Consider the following 19093-nt stretch of genomic DNA (forward strand, 5'->3'; position numbering starts at 1 on the left):
TGTCTTCTGGTTATTTCCTGCCGAGTACAACAATGCTTAATTGCTAGGCAGATAGATGGTTAGATAGATAATCTCCAACATGTTGGAGATTATCTATCTGGCAGGTAAATCTAACAGAAAATTCATGCTCCTCCCCACTCCCCATAGAGCAACACTGTACAGGGTGCACCAAGCTGTTATCGTTATGCATTGTCTGGCTTCTGCTTCCTGTCGTATAAAGCCTAGTACACACAATGCAATTTTGCGTCAGATTGACGGATAGAACCAATAATTCCTGAATGGGAACTCAATCGCATTATTGATTGGTTGGACGTTTACACACGATGCAACTTCCCATCAGTTAGATCCATCGATCTGATGGAAAATTGCATCGTGTGTACTAGGCTTAAGTCTCCACCATAGGTATTGTCTTACCCAGTGTACTCCAGCTCCATACAGATTAAAGCTCCATACGCTACATACACATGCTAGATTGAACTGTGGTGGACAACCGTGGTGGACAATTATGACTGCCTTGGTCGAGTATCATGAATCAATCCAGCATGTGTACAGCAGCCGCCCAATGTTTGTTCAAGATCTGGCTGGTGATCAGCAAAGCGCTGCAGTGGAACCCAATGGTAGTGGCTCCACGCAGTGCTGCAATCGAGGACCGATCGAAAATCACTGTATGCAGCATTTTGGTAGATAACATATCAGTGGCTGCAGGGCCAAAATCATGATCGCTCTGGGAATCGCAATTCAGGAATTCGATTGCGATTTCCCACAAAGCGGCTTGTAGCGTGCCACAAGGCTTATGCTACGTACACACATGCGACAAGGATCGTTCGTTGTCAACGACGAACGAACTTTTAATTGATGAAAGAACGACCTAAGTTAGTTTTAAAAGGTGTGTCACGATCTGATCGTTAGAACGAACGTTACATCACGTAAAAGCAACTATTGCGCCTGCACATAAAAATGAGAAGTTTCACAGAGAAATAGTGAAATGCGCATGTCAAGCCTAGTACGAACGATCGTTTCCAATGATGTACTACTTTTGCAAACGATCGTCGTTGGAAAAAATCCGCCAAGCTAGATCGTTCGTTTTTAACGATCTAGCTCGTCCGTCGTTAGACTTAATAGTCGTTGGCTGCTATTTTTTAAACGATCGTCGTTTGAAACGATCGGGGAACGATCATTTCAAACGACTATAGTCGCATGTGTGTACGCACCTTTACACTTTCCTATTGTTTTTTGGTCACCATAACCTAACTGAACACTTTGTAAATACTGTATTTGTACATCTGTCTGCAAAAGTCCAAGGCTGATATCCTCTGGCTGTGGCTTACTTGCTGCACAAGAATTTGACTTCTTAAAATAGAAGGAATTTGTGATTATTCAGGTTGGAGTGAGAATATGATGTCTCCCACAATGCATCACTTCTGAATATGCAGATCATCCTTTGTTGTCCCTGTGAGCTAGCCACTAGTGTTGAGCCGAAATCGTCATAATTTTGTGTTTCCTTAATTACAGATGCGAATTTTGCCGATACGACACAAATTTGTAATTCCGTAATTGCCATACAAACCGTAATTCGGAATTGCGCAAGCAAAATTTTGGTTTCGTAATTTTGCGTTTCCGCGCAAATTTATGTTTAACGCGAAATTTTGTAATTTCATGTTTTCTATAGAAACAAAATTATTTCTAATAGTAATTATGCACATTTAGGTAATGACTAAACTCAGGAAAGTCACTCATTGATTGCAATTACTGATAATGCAAAGGCCCCTGCACATGCTGTCGCTTTAAATGCATCAGGAGGCTCTGCCTGCAGCCACTTCTAAGACAGGTGCTCTTTGTCAAGGTGCACTTAGTGGTCATGCATGCTGAGACACTTGGTTTTGGGCCTTGCAATATCTGATAATGCAAAGGTACCTGCAAGTGCTGTCGCTTTAAATGTATCAGGAGGCTCTGGACTGGAACACAATTTCGAGAACGGACGGATTTCCGTGTTAAACATGAAATACTGATTTCTTTGTGTTACGTAAACGATTATAATTATGAAAATGTTTGTAATTACGAAATTCCCCATAAACATGAAATTTCGCGAAATTTCGATTACGGCCATAAACATAATTTCGCAAAACGTAATTAGGTCATTACGCTCATCACTAGTAGCCACACCTCCAGAACCGCTGGAATGCAATGATGTTTCAGCTTGTTAATGGTACAGAGCCACAATAATCCAACATGTATACAGACTGTTTCAGAGGCTGGACAGCTCTGCTGGTCTTATCCTGATAACCATCTTCAGTGCTCTCACAGGCTGTAGCTCCACCCAGGGTATTCATGGTGTTTATTGCTTCTCTGTTTATACAAGCTACAGCTATTTGTATGCATGTGTCATTTTGTTATCTTACCAGTGAAACCATTCCCTTCCATAAGGAATACCTCTTGTGTAAATACAGGTGTCCTTGTTATCTGTTCTCTAACCTTTCTATTGTATGGGTCAATATTTCCAGCCCCAGAACTGCAGACACAAAGTCTGACTATAGAGGAAGAATCATATATGACTACATCAGATGTGATAGTTTTCTGTGTGGGTGGTGATGAATAATATAGATTACGAGTAAAAAGGCCCGCCTGTTAAAAAACGGGCGCTAGGTCAAAGCCGCTACGTACCCCCCGCAATGCGCGCACATACGCATCCCGCTTGCTCGTTCCCCACCACTGTCTGAAGTATATGCACACAGGGAGCTACTTGCTTGGCAGTTGGAAAAAGCTGTTATTTCCCCACAATGCAAAGAGAACCTCTATGAACCACACACAGCAAACTGTCAGAGCCGGTGTAATGTCTGATTGAGCTGCCCGGAAGCTCCCTTCCACACTGAGTAGCACGTATGCTCAGTGTGAAGTTAATTATGCTGCTGGTGGTAAAATACTAAATATCTCTGCTTCCTTACATCCTACACTCCTCAAATTTTCAGGGTAGGGAGGGGACCCCTTGAACTACCTCTATGCCAAATTGCAGAGAATCTCGGGAACCAGTGGGGCTCGGGGGCTGCAATTTGGCATAGAGGTAGTTCGGGGGGTCTCCTCCCTACCCTGAAAATTTGAGGAGAGTAGGATGTGAGGAAGCGGAGATATTTAGTATTTTACCACCAGTAGCATAATTAAATAGGTACTGTGGCCGCACAGTCTCCTACTGCGCATGCGGGGCAGCGCAAATTAACAGGCAGCGTAATCAGACACAACACCGGCCCTGTGTCCTAACTGCCCTGGCTGTGCACATGCTCAGAAAAAAAAAGCTAGGGACACAACCATTCAGTTGATGATGCAGGGACACTTGCATTTTATTGTATAGGATTAAACTACGTGAAGGGTCAATCCAATTAAACCCCTGTTATAGTCTGCACCAGGGATAGTTTAAAGTGAACCTTTAAAGGGAACCTGAAGCGAGTAAAATTATTTAAAATAATCACATGACGCAGCTGCAAATGAATATTACATACCAACCTCACCGTCAGTTGCTCTCAGAAGCTCACCATTTTCTTTTTACAGTGATCCCCTCCAGTCCTTACAATATTTTGTCAGAACTGAAATATACCAGTTGCTGTCAGTTATATGGCTCAAGTGGGCGATATTACAGTTTAACAGTGTGCCGACCAGGAAGCGGTTAGGGGGTAATAGCCGTTTTTTAAAATGGAGAAGGGGAATTCCATTGATCACAGTGGACAAATGGGACACAGGAGAGGAGAAAGAGATTGAGGAGTAGACTACACAGGAGGTAGGTATGACCTGTGTATGGTTATTTTGACTTTTTATTTTCAGTTCAGGTTCTCTTTAACTCAGAAGTTCCTCTTTGTTCTACATGATAAGCAACAGCATGATAACCTTGAGGCTGCTTTCACAGTAAGACGTTACAGGCGCACGTTAGTGCAGGCTGTAACGCAGCCCCACCGCACAGTAATGAAAAATCAATAGGCTGTTCACAGTACCCACGTTGCGTTACATTGTAACGCAGCACATCCGTTGAGAGTGCTGTATGCTGTGCGTTATGCACGGCTAAGCCGCGTTAGACTGCTTGCACATGCTCAGTAGTGTTGGGGAGGAGTGGAGAGCGGCCAGGCACATGGCTAATTAATATTCACTGTACGGTGTGACATGCAGTGTTTACTTCCTGGAGCGGCCGCTCTGTGCGGCGATTAGCCGGGCGGGACCACGTGATGCCGCATGCGTCCAAGAGTACGCATCACGGACGCCAGAGTGAGCTGCACAACGCGGCTCACTCTGACGTCCACATCAGAGAGCACCAGGCGTTGCGTTAGGGGCACATTATGTGCCCTATAACATCCCCTAAACGCAACGTCCTGGTGTGTAAGTAGCCTTACAGAATAAACATTTATTTGTTGCAGCTGATCAAAATCCTGCAATAAATCTGCAGTGTGTCTACTTCCTGCTTTTGTGGAAGCACACATAGGGTTAACATCTTGTTGAAATTAGCTGCTCTGCCGAGGACTGTCAAATTTCTCTGCTGACACAGCTGAGAGGTCAAATTACAGTTGTGATTAGTCACAGATGAGGGGGGATTAGATAGGCTAAACTCTCTAAATACATACTGGGTGGATAAATCTGTTTTTTCCTTGTGTCCTGTGCAAGAGTTCAGGTCCAGTTTTGGGCACACTGTAGGCAGAGGTCAGCTAATACCTATCTGACAACTTATATTTGGCTGAGTATATTATTCTCAAGTGCATGTAGGGCTTCATGGATAACATAAAGCTTGCCCAGAGGTGGGTTTGTATATATCCCTGGTGCAGATTGTTATGCAGTTAATGCTACCTCCGCTGCGACAGGCTAAAGCTATGTACACACCCAAGAGTACTGTTTCCCACAAGTGTCGGGATTTGATCTCTCAGGCGAGAGTTCGGGGTCTGGACAGGTGCGTTGCTAGCCTACAAGCTGTTGCTATGGTAGGGGAGAAAGGAAGATGCGCTGGGTACGATGGAGCAGCTTCCAGTGGGCGGGTTGAGGAGGGAAACAATGCGCTCCAGGGTCAGTTGGGCTTTCTTCTCACTAAAGATCAGGTTTGCCGGGCGACATCCGTGAATATGCGTACGCCCCTTTAGACTGGATATATACGTTCTCCACCCCTAAAGGCTCGTACACACATATAACTTTTCTGCCCATCTATTGTCCAAACCTGGTCTGTTGGATGATAGCTAGGCGCGTGAATGTCTGACAAAGCGACTGATAACAGACGGTTTGCCCAATCCAACAGACGGTTCAACTCACACAACTGTCAGGCTGACATCGAACATTTGGCTCTGTGTGTAGAAGTGGTTTGAATGACTTGTACTTGTTTTGAATGTGGCCATATCATGCAGTCCATCGTTCCGCTTGCGTGCGCAGTATGCAAATGAGTTGGTCGTTCAGTTGGTTGGTGCGCGAAAAATACAAGTCGTGCATTCGCTTGGTCGTGCAGTCGGTCATGTCCGTCAGGCTGGCCATATGGAAGTAAGAGGGACAGAGGATTTGGTTCCCAAAGAGGGACTGTCCCTCTGAAAGAGGGATAGTTGCAGGGACGTTTTTAGGCATAGGCATTCCAGGCCAGTGCCTGGAGTGCCATTGGTGCTGGGGCACCACGCCTCTGAATGAAGCCACTCTCCCAGGGATGTTTCTGCCTCCTTCTGTCCCCCTTTGTGCCTCCTTCAGTCCCCAGTGCCACCTCTGCCCCCTGTGTGTCCCTCCTTCTGTCTCCTTGTGGCACCATCAGTCCCCCTATGCGTCCAGAGATGGATTAAGGTGAAATGGTGCTCTAGGCAAGCAACAACTTTGTGCACACCCTTGATGGCTACCTAGCATTTTTGGAAAGATTTGTTGGGGGCTGGCATAAACCGGGCCCCTACACTCTATCTGGGCCCAAGGCCCATGCCCAAGTTGCCTTGTGATGATCCGTCTCTCTGTGCGTCCCACTGTGCCTCCTTCTGTCCCTCTTTGTGCCTCCCTCTGTCCCTTTGTCCTACTATATGTTCTCATTCCCCTCCTCTGCTCTCCCAGTCCAGCAAGTAAAGGCAGAGTATAGCACAGTACAAGCTGTGCTCTTAACTTCCCCTCTGTAGATCAGTGCTGTGCCTGTGCGACCATCCTGTCTGTTTTCTGCTCCCTCTAGTGCTGGCACCTCACTCTCCTCATGTAGCATGTAATCATGCTACATGCACTAGAAGATGCCAGGCACTAGGGCGATCGGACAGGCAGAAGCACAGCACTGGACTCCAGCATAAAGGTAAGAGCACTGCTTCTGCTGCACTATACTCTGCATTTACACACTAAGCTGGGGTAGTGCAGGAATGGGGTGTGTGCAACGAAATGCGACAGGATCGGCGGGTTGTTTGTATCTCAGGGACAGAGACCGGACAAGGTCCTCCAGCACCCAAGGCTGAGACACCAATGTGCCCCATCCCTCCCACCCCAGCCGTCACACTCTGTTTGCTATTAGCCTAAGAGGCACCCCAGGGCCCCAACCCTCCCCCCCCCACCTTAATCTCTAGTTATCTGGCTTGTAGTCACTGCCGTGTATCCCTTTTTTTAAGCGCAGGCGATTTTCAAAATCGACCTAAAACCGCTTGTGCAATGATTCTCTAAGAGAGTTCACAGCTGTGTGGTTCATTTCCAATCCGCTCAGCAAAGCGGTGCCTGTACCATTTTTGAGGCGATTTTGCCTCAATCGAAGCTATAGGAAAAACGCAAAATGCTCACAAAATCGCATTCGCATTTTTAAGAATAAATACATTGTATTTATTCTTTTCTGGGTTAAAGAGTTCACTTCCTGACTCGTGTCAGGGAGTGAATGAAAAAAAATACTTTGGAAAAGCGATTAGAAAAGCACTTTTACCAGAAACACAGCATGCAGTGGAGCGACGGGAAGGGGGGAGCGCACAAAAACGCAAAACGCTTGTGTTTGCGCTTTTGATTTTAGGTGTGAATAAGGCCTTTTTATTACTTCTCTCTGCTTCAAACACAATAGGAATAGGGGAATGATAGCTGAGTGAGTTGTGTGCCCCTCCTACACTGCGCCCTGAGGCTGGAGCCACTCTCGCCTCTGCCCTGCTCAGGGACTCCCTGTATTATGCATCCACCCTATACAGCACATGGTGTAAATTCTCTAGGGCGTGGGTGTTTTTTTTTTTTTCTGGGGGGGGGGGGGACACACAGGACTTCTTGCCAGGAGTGACAAAAAGACTAAAAACGCCCCTGGATAGTTGGGAACTAAACATATACACAGACACAAGCTCACTTACCTAGTAGACTCACACACACTTTTCGATGGACTGGATGGTGGTCGGCTATTTCCTCGTACACACACACCACACACACAGTCACAAGTGTATGAACTCACTTACCGAGCTTTCCCTGGCAAACGTCTGTCCACTTCATGCTATCGCAGATGAACAGAGGAGAAGGGCAGATGTCCTGAGAAACACAGATAAAACCAGATCACACATAGAAACACCATGGGCCTGAATACATGCGGATTCAGATGACAGTTTTTGGAATGATCTCTGCACAGACACACTTCTTCAGTAACAAAGGAAGGCAGGGAGCAAGCAGGAAAGTAGGGCTAATTCATACTACAAGAGTTTTTCTGGGCGCTTGTGATTTTAAAACCTCTTGCTTATCCTATGTGAGTGTTCACATTTGAGCAATGTAATTTTGTAAAAATCCCCCATTGCATTGCATTAGCAAGAGCTTTTAAAATCTCTAGCGCTTACACTTGTAGTGTGAATCAGTCTGTATTGCAGCTGTTCAATGTTATTGTTTACCAAAGCAAACATGAACTGATCATTCTCTGATGATGAAATTCTAGAATGTGTATATAGCCTAATCAAGTCCTAATAAAGTCCGCCCAAGCTGGAGGTCAGTAAAACACATAAATGGCCCTTCAAATCTGTCTGCTTGCCAACTGCCTTCCTTTGTCTATAGACCAGGTTACTGTGAATCAGCCTGTATTGCAGCTGTTCAATGTTATTTCAATGTGATTTTTACACAAGCAATCATGAACAATCATCTCTGATGATGAAAATCTAGCATGTGTACATAGCCTAAAGCCCGCCCCAGCTGGAGGTCAGTAAAAATGGTCCTTCAAATCTGTCTCAGGCCAGAAACCCACTAGGAGCGATTTTCTGAGCACTTTGCAATTTGAAAAGCTCATGCTAATGCAATGCTATGGGTGTGATCCCACTTGAGTGATGTGATTTTATAAAAATCCCCCATAGCATTGCATTAGCAAGAGCTTTTTCAAATCACTAGCGCTTAAGGGGAACATACACCTTACGATTTTCCCGCCGATATACAGCAGATTCGATCACTGTGATCCAATCTGCTGTGAAATCGTTGCGCAGACGCTGGCAGAACGATCGATTTCCGTCCGAAATCAATCGTTCCCATCGATCCGTCCATGCGGAAGATTTTTCTCGATCGGCGGCAGGTCGAGAGTGCGTTCGAATGCCCGACGACCGACGCGATGCAGCGGAGATGCATTACCTGTTCCGGCCGGCGCGACTCCCCCAGTCTCCGCTGTCTTCTTCTCCGTTCCAGGCTCCAGGGCTGCAGCCTCCTTAAACTTCCTGTCCCATCAGGAAGTTTAAACAGTAGAGCGCCCTCTACTGTTTAAACTTCCCCTGGACAGGAAGTTCAGTGAAGCAAGCCAGCCGAACTGGAGACCAGCACGGAGAAGAAGACAGCGGAGACTGGCATGACTTAGGGGGGGAAAAAAGCATTACATTTGTATAAACTCAAAATATCTCATGGACCATCCCTTGTAACTAGAACATTTTTAGTTGTTGGGTAATTATGATACTGTTGATTCTGCGAGTAAATCTGTAACAAAGAAATGCAAGGTTGGAAAACACTTCGCTTACGCACCCCCTTAATATCATTCCGTCCCTGATGCCTTCTGTTTTAGGATCAGAGAGATGAGATGAAAGCAGGAACACCAAAGCATAAGATAACAGTCCTGTCACATCTGGACAACCAGCTCACATCTGGGCAGCATTTGGCTCCCTGCTGACCACCCTTGTGGGGAAACCTTCATCAACCAGATCAGGAAGCTCAACTTGATAGCTAATGTTCCACCTCATGATAAGCAGCACTATCTGTATCCCTGCTGCTCCCTCTTTCCATCTACATGGACAATAAAGCTGGCCATACACTGGCCCGATTTGCCGCCGTTTCGACAGCAGATTCGATCACTGGGATCGAATCTGCTGCCAATCGTTCGCGCTACACGCCGAATTTCGATCCATTTCGTCCGATCCCGTTGATCGCTCCGTGCGGAAAATTACCGTCGGGTAGGGAGCGTGTCGCTAGCGGCGTTCGAGTGCCAGACGACCGACGCAATAGAGCGGCAATACATTACCTGCTCCGCCGGCGCGACTACCCCCGGTCACCGCTGCTCCGTGTCCGTGCTGGTCTCCTGCATGCTTCAGTTCCTCCTGCCCGGCAGGAAGTTTAAACAGTAGAGGGCGCTCTACTGTTTCAACTTCCTGCCGGGCAGGAAGAAGTAAAGCATGCTGGACCTGGAGACCAGAGCGGAGAAGACAGCGGAGACCTGGGGACTGGAGTCGCGCCGGCGGAGCAGGTAATGTATGCGGGCATGCGGACGGGGGGAGCGGTGGCACCACCACCACAGATTGTGAACGGTTTCAGGCTGAAATCGGTTCACAATCTGTTTGCAGTAAAGGTAGCCATACGATCCCTCTCTGATCAGATTCGATCAGAGAGGGATCTATCTGTTGGTCGAATCTGATGGCAAATCGACCAGTGTATGGCTACCTTAAGGGCTTATTTCCACTGGGATCTGATTGTATGAACAGAGGCACCAACACAATAATAAAATTATGCTAAAAACCATTGTAAAATGGAGGTAGTGGTTGACTTACCTCCTCAATCAATAGACACGAATCTGATTGTGGTCAACAGAGGCGCTTGGCTTGATTTAAAGCGGATCTGAGATGAAAAACTAACTAAAACAAGTAACTTGTCTATATCTCTTATCTAAAGTTTAGATAGTTTACACAGCAAATCTAGCTGCAAACAGATTCAATAGAATATGATTATTTCTTCCTGTGATAGAATGACAGCAGTCATGTTGTTTGTAAACATTACACAGAGGCAGGCTTATGTGCATCTTGAGCACTTAGTCTGTGAAAACAACCTAATCCCCCTCCTCCTCCCCTCTGCCTCTAAAATCTCTGGCTAGTAATACCTCCCCCTCCTCCTGCCCAGACTGAGCTCCCATGAGCCCTTGCTACTGTCTGAAAATGCCTTGGCTCTCTGAAAACCTGTGGGCAAGGCTTGTTTAGTTTATAGGCAATTAGAGTATTAAAACAAAAAAGTATTTGGCTTGAGGAATGCCCTATAAACAATAGGAAAGGAAGACAATTATGCAATGAGTAAAAGTTCATCTTGGATCCATATATCCACGGATATTTGCCTGATAAAGCAGGATTACACCTGCGAAATGCGTTGCATTGTGGAGTATTCAAATAAAGAGAATTGTTGACCAAAATCAACAGATTCATGTCTACTGACTGTAGAGGCAAGTCCATCACTACCTCCCTTTTTGATGGATTTTTAGCATAATATTATTCTTGTGTTGGTGTCGCTGTTCATACAATCAGTTTATACTCTATTCTAGTCCAGAGATGTCCAAAAGTAAATCATTTATTCATATTTCACTCTGTAGATCGCATGACTCAACTTACAAACAATCTCCCGTAATGGAACGTGTTTGTAAGTATGGGAACTGCCCGTATTCTATTTTTTACATTTTTGGCACTCTACAGGTGTGCTTTAAGTGGGGAATGCATTGATGAATAAAAAATATATCATTTTATATCAGCTATGCTATTTTTTTTACCATAACTGGGGGGTAATTCTGCTTTGTACATCATCTGAAAACCGGCAGCAACTGTCAGCATCTCTGAAAACTGACAGTTATAAATAATGAATGCGGCATGCATGACCACTAATACTCTTCATTGTGATGGTTACAAAGAGTTTGCGTGGGCGGAGCAAGTCCAGATAAACTGGTCCAGCGATATTTAACACATTTGTAGACTTGTTTAACAGCATTAGAACCTTGTCCACAATACATGTACAGTAGACCTGTTACAATGCTTTGTGATGTTATTGTGTCCGTAGTGTGAACAACCAGGGTGCTCTCTACATTACTAAATGATCACACTGAAGGCTTACAAACCTTGGCTGCGGTAATGCAGAAATGTTGGTTTTCATCAGAAAAGTAACTTTGTCCGACTGCCTCCTGCCTCAGTGTAATGGGCAGCCTCACTGACCCACTATGCCACTCAGAAGGAGGTACGGGTGTGAATACAACCCTCAGGCTAGGTTCACAGTTGTCAGTTGCATTATAATGACTGCAAACTGCAATGGACACTGGTTATAGACTTCAATACAAAGCCTGCATGCAGCGAGTTAGAATCACACGATCAGTTACAATGCAGTACTGTAGAATTGTGTGGGCAGTGAGTTGACATACAGAATTACTCTGCAATGCAACTGACCACTGTGAACAGCGCCTTAGGGCCCTTTCACACTGGCGCGGTGCTGCCAGTGATGAAACCCTATGAGGAAGTTTATAGTTCCCACGTTGCAGTACGCTGCGCCAGAAGTGCCCAATTTATCGCTAGCACAGAACTACGTTACCATGCGGCTCTTGTGGTAATCTGCGTCGGCCCGGAAGTCAAGTTAGACTATGATGACGCATGTCTTTTAAAAGGGTGGTGTCACGACGTGCATGCGCAGAAGTGTGTTTTTACAATACGCTTCCGTGCACTTGCGCATATCCAAAGCAGGAAGTGACAGCAAGCGCACATCACTTCCTGCTTGGCCGATTGCCAGACAGGGAACACTGTGTACTAATGCGGTGTTCCCTGACGGCCTGTTTTTGGAGGTGCGATGCGGTGCGACAGGCGCAACGCACCGCATCGATAACTTCAATTTACAGTGTGAATAAAGTCCTTTTACACATTATCAGTTGCTCTCAGTTATAACTGAAAGGACAAACGATTTTCAAGTAAAGTCCATGTTTCAAGTAAAGTCCATGTTTTCCTATGGCTCAGTTCTCACTATACGTGTTTTAACTGGAGAGTTAAAACTCATCCATTTTTCAGCATATAGTGTAGAAGATGTCTTAGGATCGGTTCAGACTTTAAATGAAAATGTTCTGTTGATCGGAACAAATCCCAACAGATATGCAAAGCAATAAGTTCCATTCACATCAGCCTGTCCGTAATGGATCCATTCGGACGAATGGAATGCAAGATTGTGCTGTACACAATTTTTAGTGTCTGAATTAATGCTAGCCTATATGAACAGACGGCCTCCTTTATCACTAGGCTGCATACATTTTGCAAAATACCTTCCGACGTTTATTCCGGTTATCCACCGCTGCTGCAGCTGTCTATTCCGTTCATCCGCCGCTGTTGCAGCTGTCTGTTCAGGTCATCCGCCGCTGCTGCAGCTGTCTATTCAGGTCATCTGCCACTGCTGCAGCTGTCTACTGCGGTCATCCACCGCTGCTGCAGCTGTCTATTCAGGTCATCCGCCGCTGTTGCAGCTGTCTATTCAGGTCATCCGCCGCTGTTGCAGCTGTCTATTCAGGTCTTCCACCGCTGCTGCAGATGTCCATTCCAGTCATCCGCCGCTGCTGCAGCTGTCCATTCCCATCATCCGCAGCTGCTGCTGCAGCTGTCCATTCCCATCATCCGCCGCTGCTGCAGCTGTCCATTCCCATCATCCGCAGCTGCTGCTGCAGCTGTCCATTCCCATCATCCGCAGCTGCTGCAGCTGTCCATTCCGGTCATCCGCCGCCGCTGCTGCAGCTGTCCATTCCCATCATCCGCCGCTGCTACAGATGTCCATTCTGTTCATCCGACGCTGCTGCAGATGTCTATTCTGGTCATCCGCCGCTGCTGCAGCTGTCCATTCCCATCATCCGCAGCTGCTGCAGCTGTCCATTCCGTTCATCCGCCGCTGCTGCAGCTGTCCATTCCGGTCATCCGACGCTGCTGCAGCTGTCCATTCCGTTCATCCGCCGCTGCTGCAGCTGTCCATTCCGTTCATCCGCCGCTGCTGCAGATGTCCATTCGGGTCTCTGCACCTAAGAACCGCTGGGTATACCGATCCCAGAACCACAGCAGAAGACTCAGGCTCCCATTGATTCGCAATAGACCAGGCATGGGCAAACTCGGCCCTCCAGCTGTTAAGGAACTACAAGTCCCACAATGCATTGCAGGAGTCTGGCAGCCACAGTCATGACTCATAAAGGCAAATGCATCGTGGGACTTGTAGTTCCGTAAGAGCTGGAGGGCCAAGTTTTCCCATGCCTGCAATAGACCAATGAGAAGCGTCTCTCTCCAGGCAGGATTCTCATTGGTTCACTGAATGTCCTCCTTAGGGCTCTGGGATCAGTATGATGGTTAGTTTATGTGCAGTAGCATGGACCGGCTCGGGCTCCGAGGGAAGAAGGAAAAAGCCAAGCCTGATCGTGTTCTGCTATTGCGCAGGTGCATATGGCTCATGTATGCGCACTAGCATGGATCCGCTTGGGCTCAAAGGGAAAAAGCCAAGCCTAATCAGGTCCATGCTACTGCGTAGGTGCATATGGCTCGTGTATGCGCAGTAGCATGGACCTGATCAGGTTTGGCTTTTTCCGCTGGTGCCCGAGAAGGTCCATGCTCTTGCGTATGCACAAGCTGTCCACAAGCCACTTTCCGGGGCTCCCAGCACTGGAGGAGGACTACGGCACACTTAGGCCTTGTTCCCACTTAATTCCGCATCAAGTGCGGCCAGCGGGAGCGGACAGTGTACTGTCAGCTCCCTTAGTCCCCAGTGATGCGGCTGTGGCATGGGGCAGATGCGCTCCCCTATAGGTTGTATGTAGGAACTCATCCGCCTGCCCGGGATTATCACGGACAGCACAGAAGTGCTGTCTGCTTACTGCAAAGGATCCCACAGATCTGTTGCTGCGTGACAAGTGTAAATAGCTCCTATACATAACATGGGAGCCACTGTATGCTTAGCAATGAGTGGAGAACGGACTCTTGGTGACGATGGAGCCGGAGACTCTGGTTCCGGTCCATCTTCACCAAGACCTCAAGGCATAAAAACAGTTTCTTTCCCTCAGCTGTCAACCTTCTGAACTCTCTCCACGTAACTGCCCATCCCCACACCACAACACCATGCCGGCACTGAGGCACTCTACACATAGATAGACGGCGCTCTAGCTCAAGCTGACTGTTTTTGGTTGGTTTGGGGTGTTTTTGTGTTGTAACTTATGCTACATTGTCTCTCTCTGCATCTGGTATAATGTTGTGTTCCTTTCTGACTGCTTGATTTGTCCTGTATCTGTATCTATATCCTGTATCAGTACCCTGTACTTGCCAAGCCCAATTCCGGGCACGACCCTGTCGTGCTTGGTGATAATAAAGATTCTGATTCTGAAAAAACCTCAGTTCTCCGCTGAGTCCGCTCTAGTGGGAACAGAGACTAACTGATGGGTCTGTGCTTCTACTCCGTACAGAGTTAAGGTGGCCACACATCAGGCGACTTGGCGACCGATCGACCATCCGATTCGATTATTATATTCGGAATCAGTTGAAAACCGGTGCTGCCAAGTGTATGCCCGATCGACAATGCAACCAATTTAGGGCACGACTTGTTCGATCGGGTGTGCGGCACTAACGGCGAGCGATATCGGGACGAGCGATGAAACCCCCAGCGCTGTGTGTGCATGTAAGTAATGTATATGTGCTGTAATGTGCATCTATACATTACTGGGGGTCCTGTGTCGCGGTGCCCGTCCGCCTGCTATTAGCCGCATACATGCTGCCGGTGCATAGCATAGCACGCCAGCACATGACGTCACACACGCGTCACGCCGGCAGCGTGTTACAGATAATAAGAGAGGTGGAAGACGGATGGCCACTGTGACACAGGACCGGTAATGTATGGATGCACATTACAGCACATATACATTACAAACAGGCACACAGCAGCGAGGCGGAGGATGCAGCAGGCTTGGCCGATTCCCGAGAGATTTCATGCTGAAATTGATCAGGAATCTGCCTGCAGTGTAAAGCCCCATCTACACCATACAATTTTTTGTCCGATTTGATTCAATCCGATATGTCCAATCGGGATTCGATTCGATTCAATTTGCCATTGCAAAACAATGGCAGATTGAATCGAATTCCGATCGGACATGTCGGATTGAATCGAATCAATGAATCGAATAAAAAATTGTATGGTGTAGATGGGGCTTATGGGCAGCAGACAGATCTCTCTCTAAAGGTGGCCATACACTGGTCGATTTGCCATCAGATTCGACCAACAGATAGATCCCTCTCTGATCGAATCTGATCAGAGAGGGATCGTATGGATGCCTTTGCTGCAAACAGAATCGATTTCAGCATGAAACCGATCACAATCTGTGGTGGTGCTGCCGCTGACAACCCCCCCTGCATACATTACCTGCTCCGCCAGTGCGTCCCCTGGTCTCTTCTCCGCTGGGTTCCGGACCAGCTGCCTTCACTTCTTTCTGTCCGGGGAAGTTTAAACAGTAGAGGGTGCTCTACTGTTTAAACTTCCTGCCGGGACAGGAAGTTCAGTGAAGCTGCAGCCCTGGAGCCCACCCAGCCCTGGAGCCCAGCGGAAAAGAGACAGCGGTGACCAGGAGGACTCGCGCCGGCCGGAACAGGTAATATATTGCCGCTGTACTGCGTGGGTCATCGGACATTCGAACGCCGCTATCGACGCACTCCCGACGCGCCGGCGATCAAGCAAAATCTTCCGCACGGACGGCTCAACGGTAACGATTGATTTCGGACAGAAATCAATCGTTTGAGTTTGCGCAAAGATTTCATAGCAGATTCGATCACAGTGATCGAATCTGCTGTATATTGCCGGGAAAATCGTTAGGTGTATGGGCCCCTTAATCAGATTCAGTTACAGAGAGATTTGTTTCTTGGTCAATCTGCCCATGATCTCTATCAGCCACCTTTAATCTAGCTGGCCTGTGTTTACAACTTTGTGATCTTTTCCTTGGATAACATTGATTTAGTTGTTATCATCAAAGATAGGATTGTTATGCTAAGGATTGTTTAACACTCCCTTTCCACTTATTTTACTTTATCCTTTTTGTCAATATTTTACATTTGCTCATGTTTCATGGTCATTTTATTTGTGTATTATGTTTGTCTGTGAGAACCAAACATTGCAAACAATGGTTTTCTACAATAGATAGGTCACCTTCTCCTGGGACATGTGTGCCAGATGGAAAAGTTACATTGTGTGTCAACGGTATAAAACAGAGTAAGGGCCCGTTCACACTGCACGCGTTTCCATATGCGTTTTGGAAACGCGTGTGGGGGGGCCGACACGCAGGACATCAGACATTGCATAGAGTGCAATGTCTGATGTTCACACAGCATGCGTTCCGGACCTGTGCGGTCCGGGAACGCATGCTGCACGCAGATTTTACAAAAACGCGCGGCTGTCCCATTCACTTTCCAGTGATGGGATCAGCCACGCAACGCATACGAACGCGGTTGGCGTGCGTTCGTACGCGTTGCGGTCCGCATGCGTTGCGGTCCGCACTTTGTAGTCTGAACGGGCCCTAAAGACTACCCTGGCTGCCATCACATGCTTCATAAAGGTGCACATGGAAGAGGGATTTTGCTGCACATGGAAGAGGGGGGTTGCTGCACATGGAAGAGGGAGGTTGATGCACATGGAAGATGGAGGTTTTTTTGCACATTGAAGAGGGAGGTTGCTGCACACGGAAGAGGGATGTTTTTGCACATGGAAGAGGGAGGTTGCTGCACATGGAAGAGGAGGGTTGATGCACATGGAAGAGGGGGGTTGCTGCACATGGAAGAGGGAGGTTTTTGCACATGGAAGAGGGAGGTTGATGCACATGGAAGAGGGAGGGTTTTGCACATGGAAGAGGGAGGTTTTTGCACATGGAAGAGGGAGGTTTTTGCACATGGAAGAGGGAGGTTGTTGCACATGGAAGAGGGAGGTTGCTGCACATGGAAGAGGAGGGTTGATGCACATGGAAGAGGGGGGTTGCTGCACATGGAAGAGGGAGGTTTTTGCACATGGAAGAGGGAGGTTGCTGCACATGGAATAGGGAGGTTGATGCACATGGAAGAGGAGGGTTGATGCACATGGAAGAGGGAGGTTTTTGCACATGGAAGAGGGAGGTTGCTGCACATGGAAGAGGAGGGTTGATGCACATGGAAGAGGGAGGTTGCTGCACATGGAAGAGGAGGGTTGATGCACATGGAAGAGGGGGGTTGCTGCACATGGAAGAGGGATGCACATGGAAGAGGGAGGTTTTTGCACATGGAAGAGGGAGGTTGCTGCACATGGAAGAGGGAGGATGCTGTACATGGAAGGGGGAGGTTGATGCACATGAAAGAGGGAGGTTGCTGCACATGGAAGAGGAGGGTTGATGCACATGGAAGAGGGAGGTTGCTGCACATGGAAGAGGGAGGTTGATGCACATGGAAGAGGAGGGTTGATGCACATGGAAGAGGGAGGTTGCTGCACATGGAAGAGGGAGGTTGATGCACATGGAAGAGGGGGGTTGCTGCACATGGAAGAGGAGGGTTGATGCACATGGAAGAGGAGGGTTGATTGACATGGAAGAGGGAGGTTGCTGCACATGGAAGAGGGAGGTTGCTGCACATGGAAGAGGAGGGTTGATGCACATGGAAGAGGGAGGTTGCTGCACATGGAAGAGGGAGGTTGATGCACATGGAAGAGGAGGGTTGATGCACATGGAAGAGGGAGGTTGCTGCACATGGAAGAGGGAGGTTGCTGCACATGGAAGAGGGAGGTTGCTGCACATGGAAGAGGGAGGATGCTGCACATGGAAGGGGGAGGTTGATGCACATGGAAGAGGGGGGTTGCTGCACATGGAAGAGGGAGGTTGATGCACATGGAAGAGGGAGGTTGATGCACATGGAAGAGGGAGGTTGATGCACATGGAAGAGGAGGGTTGATGCACATGGAAGAGGGAGGTTGCTGCACATGGAAGAGGAGGGTTGATGCACATGGAAGAGGGAGGTTGCTGCACATGGAAGAGGGAGGTTGCTGCACATGGAAGAGGGAGGTTGATGCACATGGAAGAGGAGGGTTGATGCACATGGGAGAGGGAGGTTGCTGCACATGGAAGAGGGAGGTTGATGCACATGGAAGAGGGGGGTTGCTGCACATGGAAGAGGAGGGTTGCTGCACATGGAAGAGGGAGGTTGCTGCACATGGAAGAGGGAGGTTGATGCACATGGAAGAGGGAGGTTGCTGCACATGGAAGAGGAGGGTTGATGCACATGGAAGAGGGAGGTTGCTGCACATGGAAGAGGGAGGTTGCTGCACATGGAAGAGGAGGGTTGATGCACATGGAAGAGGGAGGTTGCTGCACATGGAAGAGGGAGGTTGATGCACATGGAAGAGGAGGGTTGATGCACATGGAAGAGGGAGGTTGCTGCACATGGAAGAGGGAGGTTGCTGCACATGGAAGAGGGAGGTTGCTGCACATGGAAGAGGGAGGATGCTGCACATGGAAGGGGGAGGTTGATGCACATGGAAGAGGGGGGTTGCTGCACATGGAAGAGGGAGGTTGATGCGCATGGAAGAGGGAGGTTGATGCACATGGAAGAGGAGGGTTGATGCACATGGAAGAGGAGGGTTGCTGCACATGGAAGAGGGAGGTTGATGCACATGGAAGAGGGAGGTTGATGCACATGGAAGAGGAGGGTTGATGCACATGGAAGAGGGAGGTTGCTGCACATGGAAGAGGGAGGTTGATGCACATGGAAGAGGAGGGTTGATGCACATGGAAGAGGGAGGTTGCTGCACATGGAAGAGGGAGGTTGATGCACATGGAAGAGGGGGGTTGCTGCACATGGAAGAGGAGGGTTGATGCACATGGAAGAGGAGGGTTGATGCACATGGAAGAGGGAGGTTGATGCGCATGGAAGAGGGAGGTTGATGCGCATGGAAGAGGGAGGTCGATGCACATGGAAGA

The 19093-nt window shown here is 47.9% G+C and overlaps 1 protein-coding gene across 12 annotated transcripts in view; it reads right to left on the bottom strand.

Moving 5' to 3' along the window:
* Positions 1 to 19093, bottom strand: part of LOC137528903 (calpain-1 catalytic subunit-like) — a 266591-nt gene that overhangs the window by 63793 nt on the left and 183705 nt on the right. For 10 of the 12 annotated variants that reach the window (XM_068250661.1, XM_068250660.1, XM_068250659.1 and 7 more), the window contains one exon: positions 7380 to 7449. In XM_068250661.1, the coding sequence (XP_068106762.1) occupies positions 7380 to 7413 (34 nt within the window). In that variant the 5' untranslated portion in view covers positions 7414 to 7449. Of the gene's footprint in view, positions 1 to 2399; positions 2595 to 7379; positions 7450 to 19093 lie in introns of those variants that run through there. The other 2 variants (XM_068250657.1, XM_068250665.1) reach the window with 2 other exon arrangements.

This window comes from Hyperolius riggenbachi, chromosome 8 (assembly GCF_040937935.1).
Source record: "Hyperolius riggenbachi isolate aHypRig1 chromosome 8, aHypRig1.pri, whole genome shotgun sequence".
In the NCBI taxonomy this organism is placed as follows: domain Eukaryota; kingdom Metazoa; phylum Chordata; class Amphibia; order Anura; family Hyperoliidae; genus Hyperolius; species Hyperolius riggenbachi.